This window comes from Trifolium pratense, linkage group LG5 (genome assembly GCF_020283565.1).
Source record: "Trifolium pratense cultivar HEN17-A07 linkage group LG5, ARS_RC_1.1, whole genome shotgun sequence".
Classification (NCBI taxonomy): Eukaryota; Viridiplantae; Streptophyta; class Magnoliopsida; order Fabales; family Fabaceae; genus Trifolium; species Trifolium pratense.
In genome coordinates this window covers 24,361,693-24,389,512 of record NC_060063.1, presented here as the reverse complement: position 1 = coordinate 24,389,512, position 27,820 = coordinate 24,361,693, and the positions used below count along the sequence as shown (strand labels likewise).

The following is a 27,820-nucleotide window of genomic DNA, read 5'->3' as shown; positions in this document are numbered from 1 at the left end:
TTTACTTTTTGATCTTTTTTAGGTAAGAAAACTTTATCATAAATTGTTTGATGAGTTTTGAAGCCTATTCCATTTTTATCAATTACTCTTTGTTGAACACCTAGGATGTTTTCAAAGGTTTCAGTTGCTTTTACATATTTGGCTATGTCTTTTTCTAAAAGTGAAATATTCTGTTTTAGTCCTAAGTTTTCTTGTTGAACAATAATTTCTTCTTTACTTAACTTAGATACTTTATCTAGATCATTTTGAACTCTTTTTAAAGTGTCTTCTAAGGTTTTATTTTTAGTTTCATACTCATCTTTTTCTTTGATGACTTTAGTAAGTTCAAATTTATACTCATCTCTTTCTTTAATAATTTCAGTGAGTTCATTTTTAAGTTGATCATACTTTTGAGCAGTAATTTGTGAATCATACAAGAGATTATCAAATAGTTGTTCAGTTTTCATGCATGATGAACAAGGTTCAAGATTTACCTCATCAAAGTTGGTTCTGGTCATTAGGCAGACATTTGCTTCTTCTTCTTCTGGTAATTCTTCTAGATCGTCCCATGTAGCCATCATGGATTTGTTGTAGGGAGGTTTTCTTTGCTTCAGCTTTGGACATTCATTTTTGTAATGTCCAGTTTGATTGCATCCGTAACACTTTACTTGGCTTAAATCAGTTTCATTTCTTCTTGGTGGAAATGAATTTTTGATTTGATTTCTTCTCATCATCAGCCTTTGGATTCTTCTTGAGAGAAAAGCCATTTCTTCCTCATCATCTTGTTGAAGAGGATTCTCTTCATCACATGTTATTTCTCTTTTAAGGTTCTCTTTTACTTGTGATTCTAGAGCAATCATTTTGTTATTTGCTGGTTTCTTTTCTTGAAGTATTGCTTCATGAGCTTTTAAAGATCCAATGAAATCTTCAAGATCCATTTTCTTAAGATCTTTTGCTACAGTTATTGCAGTTACTATGTGTCTCCATTCTTCTGGTAGACATCTTAGTAGCTTTCTTATTCTCTCATGTGTGGTATATTTTTTACCAAGAGAGTTTAGCTCATTTATGATAACTGTAAACCTTCCATACATTTGATCTATAGTTTCACTGTTACTCATTTCAAACAGTTCAAACTTTCGTACTCCTATGTCAATTCTTGTTTCTTTTATGTGGCTGGTTCCTTCATGGTGTGTTTGAAGAGTAGTCCACATTTCTTTGGCCGTCTTGCATTCCATGATCCTGTCATATTCTTCCCTGCACAAAGCACTTTTAATAAATAATTGAGCTTTAGTGTTTAGTAGTACCCTGTCAGATTCCTGAGTTGTCCACTCAAGCTGTGGTTTTGGTGTGAATGAATCTTTGACCAGTGGAGTATAGTCTCCAACTTCTACAACAGTCCACATGTTGATGTCTTGTGATCTAAGAAATAGTTCCATCTTGTCTTTCCAGTAATAGTAGTCATTTCCTTCAAAAAGAGGTGGTCTAGTTGATGATCCTCCTTCTGAGATGAATTTTGCAGGTTTAGACATTACTTCCTTCCTGAATCTTTTCCTCAAGCACTTGTTAGATGCTTAGACTTTAGAGGCAGTGCTCTGGTACCAATTGAAGTAACAAGGTTTGTCACAAGGAAGGGGGGTTTGAATTGTGACCCTTTAAAATTTTCTACTGCAAAATAAAGTTAGACAATAACAGCCTACAAAAGCTTGATGGTTAGATCAACTGGAGAACGTTCTCCTTAAAATGTAAGTGCAAATAATCAAGTGATTAGTGTGTATAGTGTTTGCACAAAATAAAAGAGTAAGGGAGAAGAGAATCACACAAAGAATTTATCCTGGTTCACCCCTTAATAGTATGGGCTACTCCAGTCCCCACTTGCGTGAGATTATCCACTATAATCTAGACCAAGATTACAGAAAACTTCCCTTTGATCTAAGCCCAGATCAAAGAACCCTTTATGACCTAAATCCAGATCACAAAGTATCCAGCTATATTCAGCTGATCTACCTTTACAAGGTAACCTCAATCAATTATACCCAATTGACTTGAGAGAATCCTAAAGATTTAACAATGATTCTTTTGGATCTAAGCTTATACACCTAACCGGATGTGAAGCTTACAAATTGATACACTCAAAGTACTCTTACAAAATATGATCCTAGATTTCTAGAGAGCTTTAGAGTATGAGTGAAAAGAAGAGCTTGATTGCTTGAGATGGAATGTATTTAGATTGCTTTGTATGCTTCAAGTTCTTGCTCTTCCAATTAAACCAACGTGCTATTTATAGATGGAGATGCTCCTTTGTTGCTTGGACATCACATATATCCGTTGTGAGTGAGGAACTAGCCGTTGTGAGAGAAACAAAACAGCCCATGTGATTTTGTCTTTGAGATGCTTCAGGAGATCATTCTTCTAATGGTCTCTGACTGTCACATTGTACTTGTTGGTCAGAAATATTCTTCCACCAACTGTCAATGAGTTGTCTCTGAGTGTATATCCGTTGCAAATGTATTTCCCATGTGGGAAAATAAGATTTGAATTCATTTGGATAAGATTGCCACCTAAGTGCAGAAACTGGGAGATCATTCTCCAGGACGTTGGAGACCATTCTCTGAGATGGTGTGGATAAGGTCCAACGAAAATATAGCTGTTGCAAGTTGTTGCAAGTTGTCAACCAGCTGTAAACTCTTCATCAAAGGCATAGAGTAGCCACTGTTCACTTGTCCTTCAAAGGACACATGAATAGTGAGATAAGTACTATTTTATGGGAGAGTGTAGCCACCCATGTCATAAACTTGTACTTTGAATCAGATATGAACCTTCATTGCAAGCTGTATGTACTTGTTGCTGAGTTCTCATTGGTCTAGATTAACTTCTTTAATGATGTTCTTGGAGAACATAAAGCCTTGTTGCAAGATGTGAAGTTATTATTCCTTAAAGAAGCTTATTTGAGTAAGCTCAAGAACCAAAATTAATTCCTTGCCTTAAATGACTTATTTTTACTGTTATGATCCTTTAATAAGTCCAACTTAAAAGTTCTTTCTTGTCTTGTACCAGTTGACTTGAATAAGTGCTTATGCTTTAGAACACACAAGTCTGGAGACCAATCTGAGATCATTCTTCTAATGCAGATTTGTCTAAAACTTGCTTGATTCTTTTCTTATGAGTGAAACAAGGTTAATTTAATCCATTGCATCTGTTCTTAAATTAAATCACTCAAGAGCACTTGTTAGATCACAAAATGATCAGAATCAAATTAAAATTTAATTAAGGGTTGTTATCTTTAAAACATCAAAATAGGATTTTGTCTCAACAGAAGAGCTTGACAATGTACTCTGGGCCTATCGAACAACCCCACACTCCACAACCGGAGAGACCCCCTTCCGAATGGTATATGGAACGGAGGCAGTTATCCCCGTAGAGATTGGGGAACCATCTCGTCGGACTGAGCAACCTCTAGACGAGGAGCAAAACGACGAAGCACTTCGAGAGGAGCTTGACCTCGTCGAAGAAATTCGAACTGGAGCTTCCTTAAAGGAGGCCACCCTGAAGCAGAAAATAGCTGTCCGGCATGACACCAAAGTCATCAAAAGAGAATTCGAAGTGGGAAGCCTCGTCCTAAGACGCAATGCAGATTCCCAGGGCGGCAAACTTGCACCCAATTGGGAAGGACCATACCGCGTCATTGACAAAACAGAAAATGGTGCATACTATCTCGAGGACCTTCGAGGAAAGAAACTTCCTCGACCTTGGAATGCCCAGAAATTGAAACAATATTACAGCTAAGTTATTGCCACACCAAAAAAGGCTGCTCGCACTTCAGAACACAACGAGTCGAGCACCTTAAACAACGGAGGGCACCATGGCACACGTGCTCATCTAAAACCATAGCAGGGGAACTAATTCACCATAAGGGAAATGGAACTCCTGCTAGACGAGGATAACTCTCGAAACGAGCCCATCGTCCCCGTGCCACGACCTAGCACCCAGCTCGCGATGGGAGGTTCAGGTTGCGAAGAAAGGTACACTAGCGTGCTCGTATTCGCGTAACTTAGAAACAACTCTAAGTGGTTATACAGTTCCCTAAACTGTTTAAGTCAAAACAGAGGAAACTACCCTCAATAAAACATGCTCAGTATCAAGCAGGGGAAACCTCCCCGGCAAAATAACAACGAGCGCGGCATTCATACATGCAAAAATATGATAAGCATACAAAACATGCATAAAAATAAACAGGCAAAACTTAGCACACCAACTTGTTCGAATGAGCATACCAGCATGCCCAGACGAGCACCTCAATAACGGGGAGAGAAGCTCCCCGCCACGAAGTTTAAACAGCAAATTTCGTTAAGTTTAAAATGGGGACAAGCTCCCCGGCTCAGATTTTGAGCAAGAAATTAGCATAAAATTTTGCTAAGTTAAAAATAGGGACCAGACCTCCCCGGTTGAAATTTTAAACAACAAAATTTCATAAAATTTTCTAAGTTAAGAGACGGGAAGGCTCCCCGGTTGGAATTTTAAACAACAAAATTTCATAAAAATTTCTAAGTTAAAAGACGAGGAAACATACATGCGAGCAGAAAATGTAAACATACATGCGAGCAGGTATAGACGAGCAGTTATAAACAAGCATAGATAAATAAACGGGCACCTGCCCGGAATTGTCATAAAAATAAAACGGGGACAAAAGCCCACTTGTTCCAATATTACAAACCATGGCTCAAAGGCCCCAAAATTCAAAAAGACAAAACAAATTACAATAGAAAAGCCAGGGACATCTACTCCTCGCACCTATCTTCCTGCTCGTGCCCATCACCCTGCTCGTCTCCATGATCTTCCTCGTGCACCACTTCAGCATCATCCTCCTCGTCATCAGAGACGGCTAGGCCAGCAGGGATAACAATCTGGCCATCTTTGACCTCCCCGTTCACATGCATTCCCCGGGTCACCAAATCCACATCAGGGTTGAGGAGCTTGATTTGCTGAATGGCATTATCAAAAGCATACTCAGTGGCCTCAACAAAGTCATGAGACAACTGAGCAATCACCTTGACCAAGTCTGCTCGGGTAGTCAAGCCCTCGGCAGCCTTGTGCTCGTTCTCGCCCGGCACCATAGCAGTAGTAAGCCTTTCAATCTCAGCCCGAGCAGCATCCAACTCCTCTCTCCTTTTACGGTGCTCCTCCACCTTGTCACCCCAACGTTTCTGCTTCTCCTTGAGATCATCCAAATCAATCTTGAGCTGGTTGATCCGACTTTTGGCCCGCTCGTGCCTGGTCTGGGCATTGTTCAGCTGCTCGAGTAGAGACTCCCGCTCGTCACCAAGGACAAGGGAGCTCGAGATCATTCGCACCATAGCAGCCATGTCACGAGCATGTTGCTGCTTACGGACCTCTGGCTCCTGGTCAAGAATTGCTGACCGCTCGGTATCAAAGACCTCAGGAGGATATTTTTCAAAAAATTTCTCCACCGTATAGCACCGGGGAACTGGAAACTTGCTGCATGCGCCCATGCCCGTGGGAGTTTCATTGGCTTCCTCTTCTCTAAATCTCTTTGCCGGAGGTGGACGAACCGAGGAAGTAGGGGTATCCGAACCTCCCACCGAGGTTCCTATAACCTGCACGGAAGGGGTCCCCGGCCTCACCTCCTGGGAAGCTCTGGCAACAGTTTTCTTCTTCGACTGGTCAGACTTGCTCGCCTTCTCATGTTGCTTAGCCTTCAACATCCGCTCAGCAATGGTCTCCATTTTGTCTGCAAACATATGACGAGCAAGTTAAATAAAGGACGAGGAATACATACAACAATAACAGAAATTTTTCTAAGTTAAAAAGAAAGGAAACAATACCCAAACACAATTTAACCTCTCCGGCATTTTTGCACTTGAGGAGGGTCCTAGTATTAATATATCGAGGAGAGGTCTTCGGCTCCCCGTGTTCGTCCCTTATTATAACTCCCTTACGAGTCGTCCAGACCCCTGGAGTAAAACCGGCCACAAAGGCCTTCAAACTCTCAAAGGCAGCCTTGTCCTCGGGAGACAAATCTGCATCCCCGGTTGTATACTCCTTAGGCTCCTTATGGAAGTGGGTGTACGACCAGCTCAACGGGAACTTAGGAACTGCCCGAAGTATGACTTGCCCGCTGGCATCCTTACGAGCAACACCATGCTCGTCTATATCTTCCTCAAGTTCCAATAAACTCTCCCGGGCAGAATGAGACTCTGGCCGGACGATATAATACCTCTCCTTAAAATCCTTAATGGAGTCCACGAACATCTTAAAAAGTTTGACATCCTCGTGATGCTTCAACGAAACCCAGTTTTGACGAGGTGCTCGTCCTACTTCTTTCGTCGGCTTGCGTTGAATTTTGAAGATCCTAAAAAAGAGGGGAAGGCTGGGACGAACATCTTTATACATGCAGAGATGCTCGAACGCCATTATAAACGACCAGGAGTTAGGGTGCAGCTGTGACGGAGCCACTTGCAAGGCTTTGAGAACACTTGCCGCAAAAGGGCTGAACGGCAGTCTAAGTCCCATCTCTTTAAAGACGAACTCATACATAGCAAAAGCCTGCCCGTCAAAAGACGAGCACACCCGTTCATCCTCCCCGGGTAAACGGGTCGACCAGTGTTTGGGCTCGTTTGCTCTCCTCTGCTCGACAGTGGTATGCAATTTAGGATCCTCGGGAGTAAGCGCCGAAGCTATTCCCCGGGGCTCAGGAGCAACCCAATCCAGTGCAGGATCAGTTATACAGTCGACCAACACAAATTTCTCCGGACCCTGCACTTCTACCACCTCCTCGGATTCTGACATTTTAAAACCTGAAATGCAGTAAAAACAAAGTGAATTCGATGATCAAATCCACCCTTTCACCGCAGTTCAAGTGAAAGGGCGCAAGATAGGACGAGGACGCTGTCCCCGACCAAAGCCCTTTTCAAATGGCAATCAAAATCAAACCGAGGAGGGTAAGGCAAATAAAAACGGGGAGATAAACTCCCCGGCATGAAATTTTGACAGCAAATTTCATGCGAAAATCCTCTAAGTAAAAAACGGGGAAGTAAGCTCCCCGGCATGAAATTTTGACAACAAAATTCAGGCAAAAATTCTCTAAGTTGAAAACGGGGAGGCAAGCTCCCCGGCATATTCAAACTATCTAAAGTTTGAAACGGGGAGAGAAGCTCCCCATCACCTAACAAACCATCAAAGTTCGAAACGGGGAGGTAAGCTCCCCGGCACTAGTTATCTAACCTAGAGTTTCAAAAGGGAGGAAAGCTCCCCGGCACTAAAATTCATACGGTGCCCGGCACATTCATCCTAACATTCATAAATTCATAGCGTTCTTCATGCAAAAACCCAGAAAAACACATAAAAAGCTGGGTGGGAAAGCAAAAATGGATCTAAGTAACAAAATTTGGAAGAATTACCTTGAATATGAAGAAAATCTGAAGAACGATCTGACAAGTAAGTTGAAACTTCAGAGAGAATATCCAGAATTACAATTGACGAGAGAGAGTGAAAAGTGAAAATGAAATTCACTCTCCTCTATTTATAGATCAAGCCAGGAAAATGAAGAGACACTTTGATCCAATGGTCCTTACACTCCCTCGTAAAAATCAAAGCAGTAAATGCGCCCTTTCACATTCCCAACAAACAGTCCTCCTCGTTACTAACCTCCTCGTCATAGTAACGAGCAATAAAAACCCCCTCGTTCTTAACCTCCTCTTCATAGTAACGAGCGATAAAGCCTCCTCGTTGCTAGCCTCTTCGTCATAGCAACGAGCGACAAGACTTCCTCGTCGTTATCTCTTCACCAGAACAACAAGCAACATAGCAACAAGTAACAATTCTTTCTTGAAAATCCTGTTCTGGACTAGACTAATGCTAGTCCACCTAGACCCTCACAAAGTCCACATGGCTTGCCCAACCACCTCCATGTCAGCATGGCACAACCTCTCCACCAAGATAGGGTAAAATTACTACTTCACCCACTATCTAAGGGTAATATCTTGGCAGTCCCTCTTAATGGGCCTTGGCTAGTCCAGCCCACTAAGAGGACCTTTGGCCCAGAGCTGGGGGCTATATAAGCTCTCCTATACAGGAGAGCTAGGTAACATTGTTCATTCTCTCATTTACTTTCTCTCTCTAGTATCTCTCTTGCTCTCTTTCCTTGTCTGACTTTGGCATCGGAGCACCTGCAGGTACAACCCCCCCCCTCCGTGGACCATCTGCTCGGACCTGCTGCCTACCACCTGCTCAACGGACTTCCAGCTGGCCTTCTATCTGTTCTGATCAACAGTTAAGATCAAAGATAAATCAAGCCAAGCACAGTCTTATATGTTCCTTCCATCCCTTTCCAGTGAAGTTTTACTAAATCATTTACTTTTTTTCGGTTTATCCCTATGATCGCCGCAGAGTCGCCAACATTATATAAGCTTGATCCATCTCGTCCCTTCTGCAACTCTAGTGGTACAGCAAATAGAGTAGGTAATCTCGAAGAATGAGAGGATGGCAGTTCATGTGTCAAATGCATGCAACTTGGTGCTGTTTGCTGGCGAGCAGATCATTAGCAGTTATTGGATCAACACTGGATTCCCTTGTAAGGTTTCTTGTGGTCTACTTCTAATTCGATGAGAAAGCCAAACCGATATCACTATCCTATTGGAAAGAAACGCATCCAACCAGTGGTATGGCAATTTAGGTCTTAGTCTGATATGCAATCGATGAGTACTTCAAAATTTTAGTGAATGCGCGCAATATAGTTTCATATTATTTTGAGAATGAAACACAAACACCTGATTGGTTTCTATGCAGGGTATAGTTGTTTTTGCATCCGTGATGGTAACCTTGGGCTTGCAGATTTTGATAAAGTCCGGTCGGCAAATTATTGCAAAGGTACATATCAACTTTTGTTTTCATTATTTGTGCACATTTGAGTGTAATCGGTTCTGTCATGTATGTGCAGCGGTGTTTTAAATTTCTGAGTATCATTCTCTTTCTTACAGGCTAAGCCTGAAGTGGATCAAATAAAGTTGAATTGAATGATCGGGATTATGATATTCGTGACTGTAGTGAAGTTCATTCTTATGGTCTACTGTTGAAGATTTAAAAATGAAATCGTCAGAGCGTATGCACAAGATCATTTATTCGATGTCATTACTAAATCCGTTGAATTAACCGCTGTTGTTCTAGGTATCAAGTTTCACTGGTGGATTGATCCAACAGGAGATATGGTTGTAAGTTTATAACTGCATCTTATTTTCTTCTCATTTTACTTTGGTTTTCTGATTGAGTTAAGATGTTCAACAATTAGTATTTCCATTAAAAAATTTCCTATAACTCCCTTTGTATATTCCACATCAAAATATTGAAGGACTTTTTTGTGTCACGTAATACATGGACAAAGACAGTGATTGAGAATGTTTTTTCACTCATCGGAAGAACAGCACCGCCCAATTTCTTGGCAAAGTTAACTTACCTTATATGGAACCACCATGAACAAATAAAACACATAGATACAGTTAGAGCATACTATACATTTGGTGCAAATTACTTTGTGGAAGTTGATATTGTTTTGCCAGAAGACATGCTTCTCAATCAAGCACGCAACATCAGTGAAACAATTCAAGAGAAGCTTGAACAACTTCCAGAAGTAGAAAGAGCTTTTGTGCACATTGATTTTGAGTTCACTCATAGACCCGAGCACAAGACGTCGGTATGATGCTGGAATAGAAGAGTTTCTTCTTCCCTGATTTTCTTGTTTACTTTTTATTTGAGACAAGTAGTTTTTGGTTTATGGAAATGTACATCAGTGTATAAAGTTATTGAATATTTATTTAGAATTGAACCCTCAAAATAATATAAGATGTGAATTACTCCTACTCTTTTTTTGATTACCATGTTATATGTACCGAATTTTCTCCATATCGCAAGAGATAACATGGACACGAATTCGCAACACTTTGAGCATGAGAGAAAATTGTTAACCTCATTATTCAATAGTATAAGCCACTGACAAATGTAACACTAGCAAGAATTAAAAGAGACTCATATTTAGTAGATAGTAGAAGATGACTCAATTCCATGAACGATAACTACATAACAAGAAATTAAAAACACTACCAAACTTGTTACATCAGCAAAATTAGTTGGAAGTCTCAAACTTTCTACCTTGAGCTAGAAGATCAAAAACTAAACAAAAAAAGCCTAAAATACGATGAGAAAGAGTGAGAAAAAACAGCTTCAAAAGTATAAGCAAAATTCCTCAACTCTGTCTCTGCTAAAACACGAGTGCAATAGATAGAGAACGGCGGCAATGAGCATCTCAGAGTAAGGGAATTAAATTATCACACAAATAGTTACACACGTTACGAGTGTGGGAATCGGGATGATTGGAGTTGTTCATGAGAAATTTCAATACAGTTACACGAAGATCACGAGAACCAAGCATAGTGCTAACTGCTTTTGACTTTGTAGCATCAAATGGTATATAAAATATGCTGCTTGGATCCGACCTATCTTTAGCTTTCAGTTCACGAATGTCACAGAATTTAACCTTTACTCAATTTCATTCAATCCTTTCATATTTCAAATCAAAGTCTGCTAGAAATAAAATGAATATTTCATCCATACCAACAATGGGAGAATCACGAGAAATAAACCTTCTTAACAGTAAATTATACTACTAAACAAGATCAAGATAAACCCATCAAAATATGAAATGTCAAAATAAAATAAGTCGACGATGAAATTAAACGCCACTTTCCTGCCTAATGATTCTAATCAAATCTAGAAGTTGCTAATCATTACAAGAAAATTGGTCTCACACCGGGCGTCGATTATGTGGCATAAGTTTGCGATGAAGCTTCACCAAAGTATGCACTATTGTTGGGTCCGCCCTATCAATTGAAGTTAGCTCAAATGCACCAGCAGTTGAAAAATTGTTGTCTCTTCTTTGCAGCTCTTGAGCAACAGCAATCAAAGTAGGAAATCTTGAAGGATCGACCTTTGACAAAGCCACCTTCGGAGCCAAACACATGAAAAACTGAGGACAAATATGAGACGAGATAGCATTACATGCCTCGATGTATTTTTTCACCTCTCGTGAAACAGCAGAGCGAAATAGAACAGGAGATTTAGGTTTAACCAACATATCATTGATAAGTCTGAAATGATGCATCTCGGACCAAGCTAAGGCATTACACAAATATTGACACCCATCGGCAATTTCTTTATCTATTTTAACCAAATTACGACTTGCCTCCATGATAAATCTAATTGTATCTTGACATAATCTTGAACAAGAACCAAGATTTGTCCTAATTTCATTAGCTCTCTTGAAATCAAATGGAAAATCCCAATTAGCATCATACCCAATTATCTCTTTCAATTCATCAATAAAGTTAATCATAAAAGTTATATAACTTACCTCATCAGTAAACTTCTTCAAAAGCATAATAATACAGCAACAAAAGTTGACAAGCATGAAAGGCCAAACAAAACCTCCAGCAATGTCATAATTAGATGGTAACAACACTACAGTTGGTCTTACGCCAATTCTGTACAATGCTTCTTCGACGGAACTTCTGAATCCATCGTAGAAGTCGCATAACATAGAACCTACGTTGGTGCATAATTCTCTGCTGTCCATTGACTCCATGGCTGCTTCATATGCTTCATAAAAAGCAATACCTTTCATTCTGAAATTTGATGTATAAAAGTTATGAACACTAGTGGTTTTGGTTTGAGTGGGGTTTACAGAAGGAATCATGTTCAACCACTCTTCTTTTGTGGGATATCTTGCCTTGAATTGACCCATTGGAGTGAATTCAGAACTCAGAAGAGGGTTTATTACTCTAATTTATATCTTGATCACAACAACTACCGTATTGTACATATAAGTAGAGTGAATTCAGAAGAGCATTTCCTTTTCTAGGATTAAAGATTTCGTTGGTTTTCAAAAGTGGTAGTATAGAAAATTGAAAATTGTATAACTTCATTTCCAAAGTTTATACAGTAAAAAAAATCAATGCAAAATGTAATTTCCAAAGTTTGCAGTTTTTTTTTGTCGATCATTCTTCCTATCAATTTATAGTGTTTGGTAAAATTAACGGTTGAATTATCTTATAAGTATGAAATAACATAAAAAAAAATATGTTTAATTAATATTTATTTTTTTTCAAGTAAGATGATAGGGGTAAAATTGGAAGAAAATATGCTAAAATATAAGTTATAAATTCATCAGCTACTTGAAATAGCGTTTGAAAAATAAGCTATAAGCTCGTTTTTAAAAACTATTACCAAACAGAGCTTTTAGATTATAAGCTAAATGCTATAAGTTATAAGCTAGTTTATTGGGCTTCCCAAACAGAGCCAAAATGTTTGGTAAAATTAGCTTTTAAAATGATTGATAAATATAAAAAGACATATAAGGATATGCATGTCAGTGGGTAGTTTTCTTCTTTAGTGGGTGCTTTTTTTATTTTATAAAAAATAATAAAATTAAATTAAAGGTTTGAAATGGAAAAAACTGTAAAAAGCTATAAAGCTATAAGCTCAAACGCTACTTGAAATAACAACTAAAAAAACTATACACTAATGAAAAAAGCTTTTTACCAAACACATTTATTTTTTTTTTCAAACAAGCTTATAAGCTAGTCCAATAAGCTATAAGCTAGCTTATTGGATTTACCAAACACACCCGAAATATCATCTCAAAAAAAGATATAAGCTAATTAGATAAACTTGTTACCAAACACGTGCAATAGTCCAAGAAGACCGGTTATGACTAATCAAATGGAATTTTATTATTTCTTTCAAATGTATATTTTCCAATGTTTTAAAAACCGGACCGGACCGACCGGTTCTCCCGGGAACCGGGCCTAGTACCGGTCCGGTCAACATCACAGAACCGCTAGTCCGTAAAACCGTTAAAAAACCGGTACGAACAGGTCTGAACCGGTGAAAACCGGAAGAATCGGTCTCGGTTTTACAAAACCGGCCGGTCCAGATTTTTTATTAAAAAAACTGATTTTTTTTTTCTTTTCAGTATTTAAAACGTACCTTTTTTTACTTTCCGTTTTTTTTGACATATTTACAATTATGCAGCAATTATTTCAAATGGTTGTGTTGTTGATTTTTAGTTGGAAGTATCCATATCAATTACAATTGCAATAGTTGTGATTTTGATTTGAAAAAACACAGATCTTTTACTTCTTTTCTTTTTTCTCAGTTAAATACAAGTTTATTTTTATTCTCTATTTTTGCAAAACTTGCAATTGTAACAATATCTAAATCCTCTTTCCCTTAATACACTATTATCAACTTAAGAACAACAACAGATCTGTGTATTTGAAAAAGTAGAAAAAGAGGTTGGTATTTAAGAAGAAAGAAGGAGAGGTAGAGATGAGTTTGAGAAGAATGAAAATAGATCTGTGCATTTGAAAAGGAACCTTGGTTTGCTTAATTTAGAGAAATTGAAGTTAAAGAAGGTAAAGAATGAAAATAATAATATTGTGTGGCTGCTGCTTTTCTGATGTGAGATTAGAGAGATTAAGAATTAGGGTTACTCAACTTATGAGTGATATATATATACTAGTCCCACACCCGTGTGATGCACAGGTGTTATGTGGTATTTTATATTATAATGTTGAAAAATTATTCGTATAAATTGTAACAATAAGTATTATAAAATGAAAATAATAATAATAATAATGATAATAATAATAATAATAATAATAATAATAATAATAATAATAATAATAATAATAATAATATAAAAGTGATGTACTTATCACTTCCTCCAACCAATATATATACCTATATGTATAGAGAATGAGTACGGACCATCAAAATTGAATGAATTTTTTTTTTTTGTGGGGTGCGCCAGCCAATGCAATAGTGCAACGCATAGGCGACACACTAAAATTGAATGAAATATGATAATGATAATGATTATTATATATTTCAATCCCATAACCTAACTTTTTGCATAACCTTCACTCTTCTCTAAAATTATAATGTAATTAAGTCAATAATGTATACACTCTTCGTATTTTTTTGTGTGACTAAATTATAAACTCTTTGTTGTTTCTATGAAAACGGTTGACATTTAAATGGGATAAATGTTGAAAGAGAATCCAACTATGTTCATCTTCATTGTCACTAAGAAATGTTATAATAATGTAGAAAAGTGTAACATCTTGTGACATCAATTTTTGGATAATTGGAGAGGTATAATTCAATAATAATGTAGAAAATTGTAACATCTTGTGACATCAATTTTTGGATAATTGGAGAAACATAATTCTTTATTATTTATTATGAGATTGATATAATATAAAAAAAAAAATAGAGATGAGAATGATATAATATAAGGAAGTGATGTGGAAACAAAAAAAAAAATAGAGATGAAAATGATATAATATAAGGAAGTGATGTGGCATTATTGTGTGATTTAATTGGATGTAAGTGGGTGATGTGGATTAGGGTTAAGATGGATAGTAGGAGAACTATCTAGGAATTATATATATAGATATATATATATATATATATATATATATATGGGGTTTTCTAACATAGACCCTAGTTAGGTCTAAGTTAGCAAAGTGCACCTTTTCAATTGGACCAAAATACCCATTCTTTTAATTTTTGAAAGAATAGAGCAACAGGGGCATTTCTGTAATTTTACACCAACGGTACACGCGCCCCACCTTCTGAAACCATTAATAGACGCGGATCCAGTGTCGCGCGCGTACCGAAGGACCATGGTTACAGACCGTTGATTTCCATCAGACAGCCAAGATCTGATCTCATCAAGACTGTCTGATCAATCAGACAGCCCAGATCATCCTGATCCATCAAATTCCAGCGCCTGCGCCACACTGGATTACAACCTGGAGAGAGAAAAATTTGCTTTTTAAAAGTAGGACACGTGTCACACAATGGTTGGCTGGGCGTGATTTTTGTTCATTTAATACTTTGAACTCAATTATTTCGTTGTAAATTAATTTTTTATTTTTTTATTTTTATACCAAAATTCATAATTTTTTTTTGTCTACAAATAGAGACTTGGTTCGTTTGATTTGGACACCGAAAAAAAAAACGCAATTTTTCACTACCTTAATCTCATTTTTTGTCTACTAAATACGTTACTTGTGTGTTGTAATTTAACACGCACCACTCAACCAACTCACTGAAACCATTATACAGGAAAATAGTAGATAATATTCTGGAACTTTTGGAATATTTTATGAAATTTTTGGAGACCTGAAACTATTTTTAGTTAATTAAATGAGATAAAACGGTAATTAAAAACTAATGTTTGCTTCTGAAACCATTTTACTGGTAGAATGGTTGCACATAGTTGTATTCTGAAACCATTTTACTGGTAGAATGGTTTCAATGAGTAATTTATTAATTGTGTTTGCTTCTGAAACCATTTATTCGGTACAATGGTTTCAGAGAGTTGTAATCTGAAACCATTTTGCTGGTAGAATGGTTTCAGTAAGTTGATTATTAGTTATTTGCTTCTGAAACCATTTAGCTTGTAGAATGGTTTCACATAGTTGTATTCTGAAACCATTTTACTGGTAGAATGGTTTCAGTGAGTAATTTATTAATTGTGTTTGCTTCTGAAACCATTTATCTGGTACAATGGTTTCAGAGAGTTGTAATCTGAAACCATTTTGCTGGTAGAATGATTTCAGTAAGTTGATTATTAGTTATTTGCTTCTGAAACCATTTAGCTTGTAGAATGGTTTCAGAGATTTGTACTCTGAAACCATTTTTCTGGTAGAATGGTTTCAGTGAGTTGATGTAAGGTAGTGAAAAATGAGATTAAGGTAGTGAAAAATTGGGTTTTTTTTTCTGTGTCCAAATCAAACGAACCAAGTCTCTATTTGTAGAGAAAAAAAAATTATGAATTTTGGTATAAAAAATAAAAAATAAAAAATTAATTTACGACGAAATAATCGAGTTTAAAGTATTAAATGGAAAAAAATTAACGCAGCCAATCATATGCTGACACGTGGCCTGCCTTTTCAAAAGGGTTTCTCTCTCCGCGTTTGGCCTTCACCCACGCGCGCCTGTCGGCGCGTGTGATGCACGCGCGTGATTTTTGTCCAATAATAGCGTGACACGTGTCCTGGGGGGTGGGAAAAGAAGGTGGGGGCGCGTGTACTGTTGGGTAAATTACAGAAATGCCCCTGTTGCTCTATTCTTTCAAAAATTAAAAACATGAGTATTTTTGTCCAACTGAAAAGGTGCACCTTGCTAACTTAGACCCAACTGGGTCTAAGTTAGCAGCCCCCTATATATATATATATATATATATATATATATATATATATATATATATATATATATATATATATATATATATTAAGCATATTGGGCTAGAGTATTGGGCTTCTAAAATTTTGCTAAAAAATAAGTATTAGGCCTTTAAAAATAATATATTGAGATGTAATGTAATTTTTTTTACTCATATATATTCTTAATAAGTATATATTTATTTTTAGTCAAAAAAAAAGTATATATTTATTTATTTATTTATTATACGGTTCAACCGATTTAATAACAGTTCAACCGATTGAACCGATTGAACCGATTGAACCATGAACCGGTGATCTCAACGGTTCGATCTCCGGTCCGGTTTTTAAAACATTGATATTTTCTTTCAAATGCAATTTTTTTTAATTTGTTTTATGTTATAATATTCATCGTTGAATGGAATGAATTGCAATGTCTCTCAAATGTTATAATATTCATGAGTTGTAATGTAAAATGGATCGGTGAATACGCAAGGATCTGCAGAGAAACGAGCAAGAACTTGTGAGAAGGATCACGAGGTTGAAGATGAAGACGGTTACGGATTGTAACAAAAACACAAAAACAAATCAAACTATGACCAACGGTTCACGAATTGTACTACAAAACTGGTGCGATTCAGAACCACAAAACTGGTGCACCGAACCTTTATACCAGATCAATCTGGGACGAACAGTTAATGGTTCAGTTCAGTTTTATTGAATGTTGTAATGTTTAAGTTTCGTTTCTAAGGGAACCGCAAATGTTAAGAAGTCCCACATCGGTTGAGAGATGGTCTGACTAAGTGTTTATAAACTAGAGGCAATCCTCACCTTACAAGCCGGTTTTGTAGGGTTGAGTTAGGCCCAATACCCAATTCTAAGATGGTATCAGAGCCTATCCGTTGGGCCACCCGATATCGGGTCACCTACCATTTATATCCGCGTACCAAGCCCAATAGCGCTGGACGCGAGGGGGTGTGTTAAGAAGTCCCACATCGGTTGAGAGATGGCCTGACTAAGTGTTTATAGACTAGAGGCAATCCTCACCTTACAAGCCGGTTTTGTAAGGATGAGTTAGGCCCAATACTCATTTCTAAGAGCAAACAATCCTACTTTCCTGAGTCCACTTTGTGGAAGCCTCGTGCATTAGGCCGCATATTTTTATGATTATTTGCTAGTTACTTATGCCAAATAACTCCATTATCAATGTACTAATGATGATGATGATGATATCCTGATTGTGTATTACAGATTGAGAATGTTTTTTCACTCATCGGTAGAACAACACCACCAAATTTCTTGGCAAAGTTAACTTACCTTTATGGAAGTTGATATTGTTTTGCCAGAAGACATGGTTCTCAACCAAGGACACAACATTGGTGAAACTAACACTTCAAGAGAAGCTTGAACAACTTCCAGAAGTTGAAAGAGCTTTTGTGCACATTGATTTTGAGTTCACTCATAGACCCGAGCACAAGACGTCGGTATGATGCTGGAATAGAAGAGTTTCTTCTTACCTGATTTTCTTGATTACTTATTATTTGAGACAAGTAGTTTTTGGTTTATGGATATGTACATCAGTGTATAAAGTTATTGAATATTTATTTAGAATTGAACCCTCAAAATAATAAGATGTGAATTACTCCTACTCTTTTTTTGATTACCATGTTATATGTTATCGCAAGAGATAACATGGACACGAATTCGAAACACTTTGAGCATGAGAGAAAATTGTTAACCTCATTATTCAATAGTAGAAGATGACTCAATTCCATGAACGATAACTACATAACAAGAAATTAAAAACACTACCAAACTTGTTACATCAGCAAAATTAGTTGGAAGTCTCAAACTTTCTACCTTGAGCTAGAAGATCAAAAACTAAACAAAAAAAGCCTAAAATACTATGAGAAAGAGTGAGAAAAAACAGCTTCAAAAGTATAAGCAAAATTCCTCAACTCTGTCTCTACTAAAACACGAGTGCAATAGATAGAGAACGGCGGCAATGAGCATCTCAGAGTAAGGGAATTAAATTATCACACAAATAGTTACACACGTTACGAGTGTGGGAATCGGGATGATTGGAGTTGTTCATGAGAAATTTCAATACAGTTACACGAAGATCACGAGAACCAAGCATAGTGCTAACTGCTTTTGACTTTGTAGCATCAAATGGTATATAAAATATGCTGCTTGGATCCGACCTAACTTTAGCTTTCAGTTCACGAATGTGGTGGGATATAGAATTGTTGTAAGAATTAACTTCGTCGTTCTGAAAACTAAGCTTGAAAAGAAGAAGAATACAATAACCAAATATCACAAGGATGGAAGGCCAGCCCACTTGAAGAACATCAGAAATTGCGATGCTGGATTCAGGGACTTCGGATGGTAAACTAACGAAACAAGGTTTGACGCATATTTCTTTTAGTGCCGCCTCTACGGAGTTTCTGAATCCAGGAACAACTGAGCATAGCATAGATCCCACATAAGTGCAAAACTCCTTGTTATTGTTAGAATGATAGTTTGCAGCACAATAAGCCACACAGAAAGCCGTACCAGCGGTGTCAGTATCACCTTTTACATCTGGGATATAGAAATCTACATCCATCATGTTTCCTATCAGATTGATTTCAAGCTGCAACTTTGGATGGTTAAGAATTGAAGGGACGATGGTGAGATTTTGAATCAATGCATTTGTTTCATCTTCCTTGGCGGAATTCTTCATTTTGGAATTGGATACAAAATAGTACTAGTGGAAAATGAAAGTGTTTTGATTTTGGTTTTAAGATGAACAATAAATTAGAGAACGTACTATATATAAAGTGTAGTGTAGTCTATGTTAGTATTGGGAACATCTTGAAACAAGTATTAAATTGAATTAGCCGTTTGCATTGTAAACAGATATTTCAAGTACATAGATCAAATATTGCCATTGGGAAGGAAAAATAAGAATAATACACTCTCTCTGTCCCAATATAAGTGACTCAATTTGACCAAATGGACTATTTATATTGTTTGTTTTAACCATATTTTTCTACTATGGTAACCAAGGTTTTAAATTGCGGTCCGTATCCGCACACTACTAGAAAACTGGCGATTTCAGACGGAATTTTGGACGGATCTAAGACGCAGTTCACATGGTTTTGGGACGGAATATCACGTTGACACGGATTTCAGACGGAATGGCTCCTGTCCGAAAAAGCCTCGTGGCTAATTAACATATTCCGTTGGAAATTCCGTCCCAAATTATTTCAGACGTATTTCGCACGCAATTTCGACAAAAAATCATAAACCATATTTGTTTTGTATTGAACTTATTTCAGACGAATTTGAGACAGATTTTAAATATGTTTCACACAGATTTCACACGGAACAAAAATTATTTTCAAACGCATTTCAGACGGAATACTTATTTGTTTCGTACAAAATTCGGACGGACTATGTGTATTTTTATATTATTATTAATCAACTTTTCACACAAATTTGTGACAGAATATTAAAACTTTTTTAGTCAAAAAATAGACATAATTAAACCATCATATGCAAATTAAGTGTCTATTAGGACTAAAAGGAAATAAAAAACAACCTGCATAAAACAGGAATTGGCTATACTTCAGCCAAGAAGGCTAACAATATGCCTTAACGAAAACACCAAGCCTGCAAAGCACTACAAATCCATCTACAGACTTGGGAAAAGAACAAAATCACAGACAGCAGAGTATCAAAACAAAATCCACATACAAAGTAACACAAAGTAGATTATAATAACATTAAATTAGAAGCAAATGGATTCATACATAAAGTTCAAAGAGTCATGGTACTCATCAATCTATACCCAAAAAAAAAAAAACTAGAGTCACTTAATCATGTAGATCATATAGTCAATTTACATTTTCAATCTTCATCAAAATACTCACATCTCATCAAACATAAACCTGTCTAAAGTCATAAAGGTACTCATCATTGTATCAAAACAAAATAACTTATATAGTTACTTAATCATGTAGATCATATATAGTCATCCAAATCAACATCAAAATCATCACCGTTGTTGCTATTAGAAGGATCACCAATCTCATTTGATCCATCTTGCACAGGACTTGCAGAGGCAAAGTTTGGAGGTAGCGGCATGTTTAGTTTTCCAAATAAGGCAGCTAGCATGCTTTCATTTGATTCAATTCTTTTCTGTTGGTTCTGCAACTGAAGTTTTTGTTCTTCATTTACAGCTTGTTGCTCCTTTACCTTTTTTTGACACTCAATCAATTCTTGTTCTAGATGTGTTTCCTTAGATGCAAGTGAGCATGAACTAAGAAGAGTATACCCTGATGAAATTTTTGATCCTATAGAACCAAAACCATATAATGTCCCTTTTTTACCTTTGGGAACAACTTCCTTCCAAATAGTCAAGTCATCTGGAATAGGTTGGGTTTCACATGGCAATCCATCAATATTCTCATTTTGGAACAAGGATAGTTCAGTAAGCTCAATTTTTCTTCTTTTAAATCCTTCCTACAAAATATTGAATTATGTGTCATTAATCATTTTACTAAACAAACAATTTTAAACTAAGCATGTTAATTACAAAATTTGTGAAAAACCACAAATAGTTAATATCACATACAATTGCTTTCTCAGCTTTTTTATCAACCCAAGACTTGTCTTCTTTTAAATGACACTTAGTAAACACCTCCTCCATGGTAGGCTTGACCCCTGTAGCTGCTTCCTACAAAGTTTCATATCAATGAGAAAATCCTAATAAATTGTTCATAAATTCAAATGTTTAAGCAATTTCAAGTTTATCTTACCATCCTACGTTCATGTTCACCTATAGATATAGACCCGCCAGTATGCACAGAGCTACCTTCATTTGAAGCACGGTTTATAGTGTTTGCCACTGACCAATTCTTAAATTTCTTATCTGATGCCCAATGATGTATCAATTCCTTCCATATTGGTTCAGGAATGTATTTTGGCTTGTAAACAGAGCTTTTTGCATACTTAGCTCTAGCTTGATACATCATGCCCCGATATCGAACATCCCCCTTAATGTCAAAAATTCGGCGAATACGTGCTTCATATTTGGGCTGCCATTTGCAATATTTCTACAAAAGCAAAGAAAATTACCTTATATGAAATCAGAAAATGTATTAAGATTATTTAGGAATATAAAAAACACAATTATAATCTAATATCATACTTACCTTAAATTCATTAAACCAAAAATCTCTCATAGACTTAGTTGCATCTCCCCATGTGGGACAAAACCAATCATACTTGCTCTTAATGGCAGCAGTTAAACAACGGACAGCAGATGATGGATTAAATCTATCAATACAAAAAACAATTATAAATATGTACAATGATCATATTTCACAAAAATAAAAGTGGCTAACTAATGTAAAATAACATGACAGTACTTACTCATTTCCATAAGGCTCTATTTCCTGAAGTAACTCTTGATCAATAATATCATTTTCTTGAGATTCAGGACTTAATGATTGACATTGTGGTGTTGGTGTAGGTGAAGGTGTTGGGGTTGGATATGTTGTAGGTGTAGATGTTGGGGCCGTAGAAGGTGTTGGAGTTGGATTTGTTGTAGGAGTAGGTGTAGATGTTGGGGCTGGAGAAGGTGTTGGGGTTAGAGTTGTTGTAAGGATAGGTACTGTAGATGATGGGTTTGGAGTTGGTGTTGGGATTGGAGTTGTTGTAGGAATAGGTGGTGTAGGTGTTGGGGAATCTTGTAAAATAAGTCTTCCTCTACTAGCTACACGTCGGCCTCGAGAGGTTGTTGTTCTCCCACCTCTATTTGTACCCCTACCTGTCATCTAAAAGAAAAGAAATGTATTGTACATCTAATATAATAACATCAAAATAATCATTAAAATGCAACGCTAAACAAATATCAAGCATTAAATCAACAAAACATACTATCATCAAGTACATCATCAATCTCTAAACTCTTCATCTCCATCTTCATCAAGCACATCATCAATCTCCTCACCCTCCTCCTCATCACTGTCTATCTCACCATCTTCATTAATTAATTCACAATCACCATCTTCATTAATTAATTCACAATCAGCATCGTCTAATACATCAACTTCTTCAAATGTTTCATCAATATCTTGTAAAATAATAGTTGAATCAAGTTCAGCTGAGATGAGATCGCAATTTTGATCAATGAAATCCTCTTGATATGCAGAATTGCTATCCTCAATCACTCCCCTAGCTTTGGTTTTGATGACAAACCACCAGTCTGCATTACTCCTAGTCCTTATTGGATGTGGAGCAAAATACACTTGAATTGCTTTTTGGGCAATAATAAATGGGTCATACTTTCCATAGTGTCTATTGTGTCGAATTTGAATGATACCATGTGTTTCATCCACCTTTTTTCCTCTACCAATTGTTGGATCAAACCACTCACATTTGAACAACATGACCATTTTTAACGGTAATCCAGGATATTCAATTTGAATTATTTCTTCAAGTTGGCCATAGAAATCGTTCTCATATTCACCATAGCCTGTACCTTTGACACATACTCCACAATTCATAGTAGACTTTCCAATTGAATGTTCTTTTGTATGAAACTTGAATCCATTCACAAAATAAATAGGCCAAGTTTTGACAACCCTTAAAGGACCCCATGCCAATGCATGTATATTCTGATCTAGCACCTTATTTGAAGGATTGTCAACCTGTAGAAAGTTGTTCGACATTAACCTGTAGAAAGTCCTCATTACAAACAAAAAAGACACTTGAGATGTATTTGCAATTTAGATACATATAAGTACTATAATGACATCACTTCAAACTTTCAAGGATCAAAATGAGGACTACCCTTCTAAATGAATAAACAAATACTCTCAGAGGATGATAATTTTATATTGGCTAAATTAATAAAGTGCCCTCACATGTTAAAGACTAAACAAAAGGGTTAATCCTTTTTGTCTCCATCGTGTAGCAATGAAGGATTGTGCCTAAATAATATAATATATTAATCTTCATTTGAAAATCCAAACAAAGAAATTGTCAATACAATATGCTAGAAGCTGCGACAATAGCGTACAAGTCAAAAGCTAAACCAAATAATTAGTAGTTAGAAGACAAAATCTATAAAATGATAATAAAATAACAAATCTATAACTATGTTCCAAGGTTCTTTTTCCTGCCCTCAAACCACAATAGATTCACAAATTTCTAGATTCATATACCCATTTCTAAGATAGTGATGAAAAAAAAAGACAAGACTATCCTTTGTCTTCCCAAACCAGATCTGAAGATAGTGATAGAGAAACATATCTTAGAAACCCTATTTGAACTAAAAATAAACATATAAAGATGTAATGGAACCAAGAAGAAAGGTTAAAGCTTCTTACCAACTTTCCAGAGAGAGACAAAACTGTTTCAAATAGAAACCTTAGTTTAGTTGTTTTCTTGTGAATAGCTATGTCTAACTGATTTGAGGTTAAAATTTCCCCCTCTTGTTTTCACGAAAAAATCATTTCCCTCTCAATCTTTTTTTTTTTGTCAAAAATTTCCCTCTCAATCTTTTAGTACGGTTTTTTGTTTGATGAAATCTTTTAGTACAGTTTTAATTTAAGAAAATAAAAATAATAATAAATTCCGTCTGAAAAGCGTCTATAATTTTCGGACGGATTTGAGACGGAACTGACATTAGAATAAGCCATGAACAAAATAACATATTCTGTCCAAATTCTGTCCCAATTTTTCGGACAGATTTCCAACGAAGACTAGGAATATATTATTAAGAAAATTATTTAATAAACTTCCGTCTGAAATCTGTGTGAACTTGTTTTATGTGTTTTTTATTCATATTGGCGCCAAACGTTTTGTACTAATTAGGGACGGAATTGGGACAGAATGAACTCTATATAAATTTGGTCTCAAATCTGTCTCAAATTCGTCTGAAATTATAATCAATTTCAAACGAAAATCAATCCGTCTGAAAATTCCGTCCGAAATGACTAATTTTCTAGTAGTGGCAATTGCGGCCGCAGTATTGCTGATGCGGTAGCCTCCGCAACCGCATCGCACCGCAATTGTTATGTGATCTTAATTCACGTGTACGACCCCATCATAACCGCATCACAACTGCTGCAGAAGCCCTAGACATTTTTTGCGATGTTCGTTAAAACTTTCTTAGCAAAAAATAAATTTTATGAACTTCAAATCCTAATTTGTGTCAAATCTAATGAAAAATCTTATTTTTAATGATCACTCAACTGTGTATTTTTAGAACATTCAAATTAGTGTTTATGGAATAAACTAAGACTATGCAATGATGGATAAATAGTGTAGTTACATAATAGTTTCATTATATATAGCTTGTGAAATTTCAAAGTGATTTCACGCCACAACAGCCGCATTGGGCGTTGCGGCATCCGCAATGAACGCATTCGCAACAACCGCAACCGTTACTGCATCCGCGACCGCAACCACAATTTAAAACCTTGACGATAACTAATAACTAATAAAACAAGGAAAATGCTAAACCGTGCCCTCGAAAGCACGAGTATTTTCGTCACTTTGACTTTGTCACATTTTTAAGAGTTTTGTGCCATTTTATACAATTAACTTAAATGTTGTGTGTTTGCTTGCACATTTATCATTTTGTTTTTAGTGATGGTGAATTATGTAGACCGTAGAGCATCAATTTGAACGAATAAATCTAGAACTTCCTCCATCCCAAAATATAAAAAAAAAAAAAAAACCTGGTTCCGAATTTTTACTAAATAAATCAATTTTGTTTGACCATTTTTTCTTTTATTTTCAGACTACTAAGAAAATGTCCATAACGCCCTCGTGAATTTAGTTTAGTTGGTAGAGACATCAACTTAAAAGTCGGGGCTCCAACCCCGGACACTCTACCTTTAAAGTGGAATTTCTAGCTACAAGGCTAGTTGACAAAAAAAATAATGTCCATAACAAATTAAATTTAAATAAATATAAAGGTCTTTGGTGAATGAAGAGACATAATGAAAATTGAATGAATGAGTTGCATGAAGACCTTTGTTAGACCTTAGTGCAATTGTTTACGGTTTACCAAGAAGACCTTTGTTATTCCTCCTCAAATCCCCAATAGTATTTGATTTAATGGACTCATCTACCTAATAAAGAGTATATAACCTTTCTCATTGAACAATAAGAACAATAAACCAAATCATTAAAAACATATACCTAAAATCATAAATAACACAAAATTGTTAACACAGTTCAGCATAACAACCTACTCTGGGGGCATACCAAGCCAGAGATAAATCCACTAAATAGTATCAATTCGAAGACCGCACAACAAATTCCTCATTTACGATCTTCTCACTTAATCACTATCCATGCTATACTTTCTACCTAAGACTCACCTAGGTATGATGCCCTCTTCAACTCCCTCTTCAATCATAGACAGCGATTGGATCAACAGAACAATTTTGAACAAACAGTATGGTGGAGACCCACTCCTATAAAACGAACCTATTTTGAATTTTCTATACTCTTTCGCATTAACCTATTTTCTTCCAATTGAAGCAAAATCAGAAACTACATCATGAGAGAATTGCAAAATTGATCTTGGATCATAGATTTTGACTTCGCTTCACTAGGCCTATTAGGACAACTGTAAAACAGTGAAATCACATTGTTTGATCAAATCATAACACAAAAAAACTTATTGCTTTAATCCTTACACTTGAGTGAATTACTCTAATAATAAAACACAGCCAGAATCAAAAGTAAAACAAAACTACTAAGGAATTAAAAAGATAAATCAAGCCAAGCACAGTCTTATAGTTCTAAACCAATTCATATGCCGCGAATGGAAAACCTACGCTTATACCTCTGAAGCGAGTTATATGTTCCTTCCATCGCTTTCCAGTGAAGTTTTACTAAATCATTTACTTTTTTTCGGTTTGTCCCTATGAACGCCGCAGAGTCGCCAACATTATATAAGCTTGATCCATCTCGTCCCTTCTGCAACTCTAGTGCTACAGCAAATAGAGTAGGAAATCTCGAACGATCAAAATGGTGAAGATCAGAAACAGAACAAACATGATTGAAAATCTGAGGAAAATGAGATGAAGAAATAGATACAAGCCTCCTCAAATTTGTCCACCTCAGCCAAAACCCGAAAGTCAGAGAGAACTGGGGATCTAGTCCTTTCCAGCATATCCTTCAAGAGAGTGATGACACACATGTCTCCAGACCAAGATAAAATATTGACGCTTATATAACGATGCAGATCAGTCATTTTTGAATCCAAATCCCAACTATCAAATTTTTCCATGAGGAAAATTGCAGTTTGGCGAAGACTTTGTGAACCGAGCATAGTCCTAATGATTTTTTCTTTGGAGGAACAAAATGGTATATCCAGTCTGTTGCTTGGAGCAACTCCAACTTTCTCGCGTAGTTCGGAAATCCATTTCTTCATTTTGTTTATAAAATCATATTCATTTTCGTTAAACTTGATAAGCTTAAAAAGAATAATGAAACAATACCCAAAGATAACAAGAATTGAAGGCCAGTCCAATGGAGGAAGCTTAGATTCGACGATATTGTAGGCATCAGCCTGTGATGGTAAACTCACGAAACGTGGCCTTATGCCTATTCCAACCAGTGCATCCTCGACAGATTTTCTGAGTCCAGGAGCTACAGAGCATAACATTGATCCTACAAAAGCACATAACTTCTTCTCGTAATTAAAATAACATGCCGTGGCAGCTTCATATGCGACACGAAAAGCCAGAGCAGTGTTGTCTCCTGATTTATCCGGGATATAGAAATCGCAGTCTGTCATGTTTCCCATCACATTGACTTCAAATTCCATAGTTGGCTGATTAGTTGCAACCGTGTTACTCTTAATTGTTAACGGGACGATGCTGAGATTTGGAATCAATGGGACCAATTGGTTACTCATATTTAATATATCAAGAACTACGTACACCAGACTATATTAGTTGAAGAAGAAGAAAGATTTTTGGAGTAGTGTATATTAAACTAAGAGAATGCACTGTATATATTGCCATATTGGAGTCCATGAAATGAGTATTGGGAAAGAAAAAATAGGGAATAGTAAAAAGCATATTCATTCAATGCTCATTATTTGAACCTTACTACATCAATTGAAAAAATAGGGAAAAGTAAAAAGCATATCGGAGTCCAGTGTTAGTTTTGTAATAAAATATAAATTTTAAAATCATTAATGAAAAAATTTATTAGATCTGGTGTGATTTTTTTCAAAATGTTCTTTATAAAAATGATCCGAGAAACAATTTTTTTTTATTAAATTAAATATGCATATTCATAAACCAAATTAAGATGAGTGTAAGATGAGCCTGCAGGTAGAGTTAATTTTATATTTACTGCATTTTCTTTTTACTTTCCCAATATTTGATTTTTCCTTCCCAATATTTGATCGATGGACTTCAAATATCTCATTTGAGTCATTTCCAATGAAAACGGCTAAGTATCTGTCTCTGGTTATTCCCAATACTCTCCATAATTAAAGAAGCACAAATATTGCACTT

At 36.2% G+C, this 27,820-nt stretch overlaps 1 protein-coding gene and 1 pseudogene across 1 annotated transcript; one reads left to right on the top strand and one right to left on the bottom strand.

Annotated features, from left to right (window-relative positions):
• Nucleotides 1-7,361: 7,361 nt before the first annotated feature.
• Nucleotides 7,362-9,837, top strand: LOC123886304 (annotated as a pseudogene).
• A 10,448-nt stretch (nucleotides 9,838-20,285) lies between these two features.
• On the bottom strand, nucleotides 20,286-22,102 carry LOC123886302. Its single transcript, XM_045935632.1, has 5 exons — nucleotides 21,699-22,102; nucleotides 21,479-21,602; nucleotides 21,083-21,379; nucleotides 20,899-21,000; nucleotides 20,286-20,786 (listed from the first exon to the last, which is right to left on the bottom strand). Exons 1-5 carry the CDS (start codon nucleotides 22,100-22,102, stop codon nucleotides 20,286-20,288), a joined length of 1,428 nt encoding a protein of 475 aa, XP_045791588.1.
• Between the last annotated feature and the right edge of the window lie 5,718 nt (nucleotides 22,103-27,820).